We start from the raw sequence: 7,399 nt of genomic DNA on the forward strand, positions 1-7,399 counted from the left end.
TTTTAACCAGATTTTGTTTAATTGTGCTTGGAATAGTACCAATCACGATAAAGAAAGTATGTATTATATCTATATATTAGACTACTTTTGGAGTCTAATTCTTCTGCTTTTAGTTCTTTGCTTCTTTGACAAAATGTTGTGTGGCATACCAAAGAGAGTGAAAGTAATAATAACCTCATAATAACCTGGATTATTTTGGTTCATTTTAGTTGATTTAAAGAAGGTATTATGCCTCTGATATTGTCATCTCGATTATACAAAATTCGAAATGTAGCATACATAAAGTTAAATCAGTCATTAAGTGAAGTCATTGAAATTGTATCAATTTCTTTAGTGATTCATTAATGTGGAATGTGGTTCATTCGAGATGTCTGGTTATACATATACAATTTAATAATACTAAATGTGTTAATTATTATTATTATTATTAATTGTGTCATCTGCCACATAAGGAAATCGACTGTCATCCTAGTTTATATTCCTGTCTAAAACAATGATGAGTGAAATCGTTATTGATCTAAAAAAGGTGATGCTCCTCAGCTGGAGACATGGTAAGGAGTGACAACAAAGGAACTGAAATTGCGTGTTTCATGATATTGTAAGGAAAGCACCCACTATATATGATTTATTATATATATATGATTTATTTCTAAAAAAAATAATAAACTTGCTTTTCAACAAAGATTACCCTATTTTGCTGTTTAAAATTAATAAATAATTATAAATGTGGAGTGTACTGATATAAGCATATCTTCCCATCAATAGTTATTATATATATGTATTATTATATCTTTGTATCAATATCTTTCTCTATTTTTTATGTATTAAAAATTCCGAATTTTCCCAACTGATTAGAAAAAAACCGTAAAGTTAGTTAACTGATAAAATAAAAATCAAAACAGAAAAAGTGTCAACTAGAACACAAAGTCTTCCGCAGTTATAACACTACAATATATATATATATATATGGAATATATGGACAGATAAGTGTAATGTCAATGTCAATTACATAAAAGGTCTTCCAAAACACATGTGGTGCTGTTTAGTGGTAATTTGTCAATGAATAAACGGTGAATTCCAATAATCAATATAGTAAAAAACAAGAACATTAATCACATATTCCGCTACCACAACCTCCGAACCCCCGAACCACTAGCCAACATGCGGTTAATGCAAGCAACTTATATTTCTGAATAGGGGCAGGCAACAAATTATTAAAATAAGGTGACCCATTTGAAAGAGGAAATTCGAAAACCAATGAAAAGCAATTACAGTGCACTAACAGTTTTGACATTTGCATGCTCTCCTCCTCCCTGGTTGTAACAATTTTCATGGTAATTTCATTTTTTTTATTGATTTTTTGAAAGAATATTAATAAATTTAATTAGGTTGCCAAACACAACAGATACTTTTTGTTAGTAAAGTTATATATTTACTAAATGAGCAGTTCAGCGTCGAAAGCAATTTATGGCAGATTGTTTACAGTTAATATTCATTATTTAACATAGTTTTAAGGACATTTACGTTGAATATGTTTAACATCGAAAAGAAATTAATTTATTTTTTTTTAAATAAAAAAATTAAACTAACAATTGTTAGACATGGGTACATAGCTGTTGAGCGCTCATGTGCTTTTACTTTTTCAGGATATATGTATGTACAATGAAATATTGTATTCTAATAACTCTTTCTCATTCTCGTTGATGTTTATAGCTGTTCTATATATTAAACCATTTGTGGTAATGCTTTTAAGCAGAGGTTAGTTTAAACATTGAAAATGTTTAAACAGTTCTTATTTCGGGCTTCTCAGTAGCTTTATATGGAACTTTGACTGTTTTTTCATTTAATCAGTATACTTGAACTGAGCACTGATAACTGCGTTAGTGAAGTGCAGGAGTTTATTTTGTATTTGATATAATTCATATTTTTAAGACATTTTTATATATTTATAATGAACTTGATACTTATTATTGTCATTACGAATGTATGGTAACTTGTTATTCGTGTTGAACGTATGGTTTGATATGCACATAATAATCCCAACCATGGCTTTCGTGAAGCACTTGTCATTCTCAAAGAACAATCATTTGACCTATTTAAGGGCAGCAAAAGGTTTACAAATCTGATGTCCAAGTCGCTCAGTTACCCTCAGTGTTGTAGTTTCTGAAAAGACGTTTCTTGATAATGGAACTCTAATTATTCATTCAGATAAATTTGATAACGATAATTACGTTTAATTGGTAATTAAACTCAAAGTAGCAATATAAAGTTGGGTAGGTGAAGGTTTTTGACAGATCACAAGATTTTTCTTATCCAAACTGGATAAAAGACTTACCAGTTAGTTGCTTCAATTGCGGTGTTGACAGGCTACTGCGTATTAAGAAGGCTTGTAATAGAACTCTGTATACTCTCTAACAACCTATGTGTTGGTTGTGGTTCTCTAGATGAGAAAGAAACTGAACTATAATCAAAGAATTTCGTCTATGTATTTTAACTACTTTAAAACAGAAAAAATCATATTTCAAATATTTTGCATTATTATATATTTATAATACACATTTTAAACAAACTTTGAACAAATCTGAAAACATTTTTTCTCCAGCACTCTTTTTGGTCAAACTCTAAACAATTTATATTGAATGTGTTTTATAAACACATATTGACAAAGGCATGTTTTGTCTATGAATATTATAAATATGTAACTTTATTAAGCACTTAATCATTTTGTGAAGTCTCTCCGGTCCTTCCATCATTTGGAACTCCGATCCTTCCATCATTGCTCTATATAACCGTGGCTCTCGTGACTCTGGTCACAGAGTTCATCTTAGTACCCCCGCCCTTGTGTTATATCTCTATCCCCTTCACCACCTCTCCATCTCCCTATTTTATGCTCATGCTTTCTGACTTAGGTGAACCTAGCTAGGTATTAAATCTATTTGCTCTTTTCTCTCTCTCTCTCTCATCTATTGGAATGAAGTTTCCTCATTGCTTTGGGAATCTTCTCCTTTCATTCCTAAGAGGTGGTTTAGTGGGTTCAAGTCTCACACGGTGGTTTTCGATGATTCCATTTACTGCAAAAAAAAACATTTTGTGAACGATTCCGTCATACTTTTAATACTATAATTATTATTGCTGTAATATATAGTTATTTTATACAACTGATAGGAATATAACTACCTTAAACTTATCATGTATATATGTTTTCACATACATATATGGTCACATTATAATATACGAGGGCGGTTTGATAAGTCAGTGACTTTTTGAATAAAACAAACTTTTTTCGGCAGATAAACATTTTATTTTTCTACATAATCACCTTTTAGCTCGATACATTTAGTCCAGCGTTTTTCTAATTTTCTTATTCCCTCCAATTAAAAGGTTTTCTCAAAGCTCTTCTTCTTTCTTCGATTCGACTGAAATCTCTTACCGCCCAGCCATTTCTTTTTGCAAACAGAAAATAGTCGCAGGGGATTAAATCTGGAGAATATGCTGGATGGGGTAGCAGTTCGTATTCCAATTCGTGGATTTTGGCCACGAATGCTTAATCCGCACACGAAATTTAATTTTTTCCATTTTCGTAAAAAGTCACGAGGTTGTCTGCTTTGAACGGCTATAAAACACCAACTGAACGATGTAGCTTGTTCAAAATTAGAAAGTTGCCCACTAGTAGATTACAGCTGATGGCAGCACTGTTGCATTTGGAGTAACTGTGCAGGATATTCGTCACTGATTTATCAAACCGCCCTTGTACAAGACAACAGTAAAATTATGTAGAATGTGAAAGTGATTTCACAGAATCATGAAGATCTTATAATGACAAAATATTTCCGCTGTTTTGGGTATGTTTGCGTACAATAAATCAAAAAAATATAGGCACAACAACATTTGTAGAAGTAAATATGTTAAAACCCTAACAAATTAATCAAATATTTAAATTAACTTAGTAATGCTATCGTTACCTTAAACACATATTTCTCATATTATAAATACAGCGAAATTATATAACGAATAAAATGAGATACATCATAGGTAGATATGTTTCTAAAATTTCCTAGGCTCATCGATTTGCTAATAGATTATAGTGAAGCCATGTAATTTGTGGAATTTTCTCCACTGCGCTTTAAACCAACATAACTCATATCTTTAAATATTGAAATTGAAAGTTGTAAACTATTACATTAATTTCACTAACAAAAAACTACGCACGCTATCTAGCGCTAACTAGTATATGCAATTTGTATGTTGAATACATTAACCACTAATAATAACAAGTACACATGCCAGATGAAGTTAAAGTGTTTTTAGTAAGTTAAAAGTAATTTCAACATTTTATACTGTATTCACACGAGAGTTATTGTGATTTTAGCTCTCAAAAATTTTAAACTGACATCTGAAATCAAAAAACAAAAACAACAATTCACAGTTCACAATTTTTAAAAGTTCACATAAATTAACAAAAATTTGGATTAATTATCGTTTTAAATACATAGCACACTTTTTTCTTTAATATTTTTTCAGGAAATTTTATAAATAAATTATTAAGTAAAATTTGTAAATGGCAATGTTTTAAAATATATATTATTTACAATATGTATTTTTCTGCAATTGTAAATAATATAGAGAAACTATCTTTACCACTACTATCCGATAAAGGTGGCATATTCACAAAAATCAAAAACAATTTCCTAGTTGCATTTGATATATCATGTGATTTTGTTTGTGTTGCCTTTCAAAACACAAAGGTTAATTTATTTTTATTTGTCAATTATTTACAATTCAATATATTTTTGGCTCAAAATATGTGCTTTCGGCTCAATAACCAATAAGTATTTAGTTTATATATAATAAGTGCTTATTGCATATTAAAGACGATGTAGAAATTTGCCCATTTCCTAACAATTAAATAATAATTATATGGCAGCACCATTTATACGCAACTTGATAAATTTGATGTAAGAGAAAATGTCAAAATTTTAATTCTGTTCATTGCATGTATTTGATCACGTTTCTTTATTGATAGGGAATTTTCAAAATTATTTTATACTAAAAGTGAGAGTGTGCGGTTTTGTTAAAAAGCCGTGAAATGAAAAAATAAATTAATACAACTGTTAGCGGATGTTTTAGTAGCATTGCTGCTAAACACCCGACTTTGAATTAATGTAAATTATGCACTTAATTCTCATAAATTTTTAACTTAATTTGTTCTTTTATTGTCTCTTATTTTGCAGTTTTGCTATTTTTAATTAATTTAGTTCAGGGACAAACTGCATAACAGTAGCGAAAGTGTTAGCCGGTTCATAAAGTTATCGAACTTGTATGAAACATTTACATGGAACAATTGCATTTATTAACTCAGACGAAACTAAAGAAAAATTAATTTAAAATTCCATGTCAGTAAACATTAATAACATAATTTGAGCTGGTCTTATACATAAATAAAAGTAAAAATTCAATAATGAGCACCGCATCACAATATAAAATGGAAACAGTGTTTGATTACACTTGGAGAGAAGTTGTTGTTGCTTACTGGAATCGTTATCCGAATCCCTCAAGGTAAATGGTAATCGTTTTTTCGTATGTCGCATATAACTTACATAAATAATTTTTATTTGCAGCTCACATGTTCTCACGGAGGATACTATTCGTCGAGAAGTACGGGAAGGCAAATTATATTCTCGGCGTTTGTTGTCTAAAACCAATCCAGTACCTAAATGGGGAGAGCGATTTTATAAGAATGTGCCAGTTAAAATTATAGAAGATTCAGTACTCGATCCAAAAAAGAAAACGCTAATTACTTTTACAAGAAATATAGGTTTTAAAAAAATAATGGTAAGCTGGTGAATAAGTTTCTTAAAATTGCACGTTTTAGATGTTGTAAGGGTAAGAAGAGACGTGTGAATTTAATCTTAATAACTTATTTAGTATTCGATTTTTTATTAATTTAAATTTAAAATTATAGATTCTAGGATTTACAAAGCAGTAAATTGAATTTTTTAATGTTTTTCAATTTCTATGCATATATATTTCGTATAGAAACAGTTTCTATGCATAAAATATTAACAATATTAACGTACGTGACCTTTGGACTCTTACAAAAATTTAATGGGAAGTCTTATAGTTAGTACTGTATTCGTACATAGCTCAAGAGAATGATACCTACGATATATCTCATTATATTAATACAAATAATTTAACTTAGTGTATATTAATAAAATATGACAAAAATATTTAAATATGACATGATAATATTCACAACAAGAATCTTCTTAGGCCAGATCTTTCTTTGAGTGTTACCTGAATTTTCAGACAGTAATATTAAGTTTAAAAATAATTTATATTATGTATATGATAATTATATAACAAAAATGTTTTACTCTATTTTTATTAGTAAATTTGCCATTTTTCAGAAAGTGGATGAAATAGTTGAGTACAGCGAGTTATCAGATGGACGCACACTAGCAGTAAGAAAAGCCTTCATTAGTTCGCAAGTGTTCGGTTTTTCGCGTGCAATACGTGCTTTTGGTATTGAACGTTTCAAATCAAATTCCAATAAAGCTGCAAATGGATTTAATTATGTCCTACGCAAGATGTTCCCGAAACATGTTTCTGCATCTTTAGCAACACAATACGCGACCACAGATTATGCCAACACATCGAAAAATGAACAAAATGCTTTATTGCCTATAAGTTCTACTTTGAGCAAAAGCGAATCTATTAAAAAGGCTACTAAAACTAGTTATGAAATTTTGAAGTCATATGCTGGCAAACTGGCGCAAATATTTTCTATACGAAATTAAACCAATACTACAGTTAACTAATACTACAGTTCGTCATTCTAAAATTTATAGAAAATCTGCAGATATAATCTTTGAACATAACTTTGGCTGGTGTTTAAAAATAGTTTTAGTAGATTTATATGTAAGTCAATTATATTATACTACATTAGTGTGTTGAATGCAATACCTTAACGGTACACAAATAAACTGTCGACAAAGTACGTAGTCCGATTACAAATAATAACATATGTAAATTTATATTAGAAAATATATGTTTTCATTCCAACAATATTTGTACCAATCGATTATATTTTGAACTAAATATATTGTTTTCTTGTAAATGTATTCCTTACTTAAATTGGCAGTATAATGTATTTTAATGTAATAGATAAGAAATTTTAAATTATTAAGTAACTTAAAAAGAAACATTCTTTTTATTATTATGTGTGTATATTTTTATACAATTTTTCCCTAATAAAATGTAGAAAATAAAATACGGACTCTTTTTTTGTGACATAATTAATACCAGTTAAATAGTTGAAATAATACGCGCAAATTATTAAAAAACTATGAAGGGTTTTAAATGAATAAAAAATCTTAATTCTGTTAATAGTAATATG

The 7,399-nt window shown here is 29.1% G+C and overlaps 1 protein-coding gene across 1 annotated transcript; it reads left to right on the top strand.

Annotated features, from left to right (window-relative positions):
* Positions 1-4,982: 4,982 nt before the first annotated feature.
* On the top strand, positions 4,983-7,180 carry LOC119673917 (protein preli-like). Its single transcript, XM_038085033.1, has 4 exons — positions 4,983-5,162; positions 5,232-5,556; positions 5,619-5,832; positions 6,411-7,180. The coding sequence occupies exons 2-4, from the start codon at positions 5,459-5,461 to the stop codon at positions 6,798-6,800; spliced, it is 702 nt and encodes a 233-aa protein (XP_037940961.1). The 5' UTR covers positions 4,983-5,162; positions 5,232-5,458; the 3' UTR covers positions 6,801-7,180.
* The last annotated feature ends 219 nt before the right edge of the window (positions 7,181-7,399 follow it).

Source organism: Teleopsis dalmanni, chromosome 2, assembly GCF_002237135.1.
Source record: "Teleopsis dalmanni isolate 2A chromosome 2, ASM223713v2, whole genome shotgun sequence".
In the NCBI taxonomy this organism is placed as follows: Eukaryota; Metazoa; Arthropoda; class Insecta; order Diptera; family Diopsidae; genus Teleopsis; species Teleopsis dalmanni.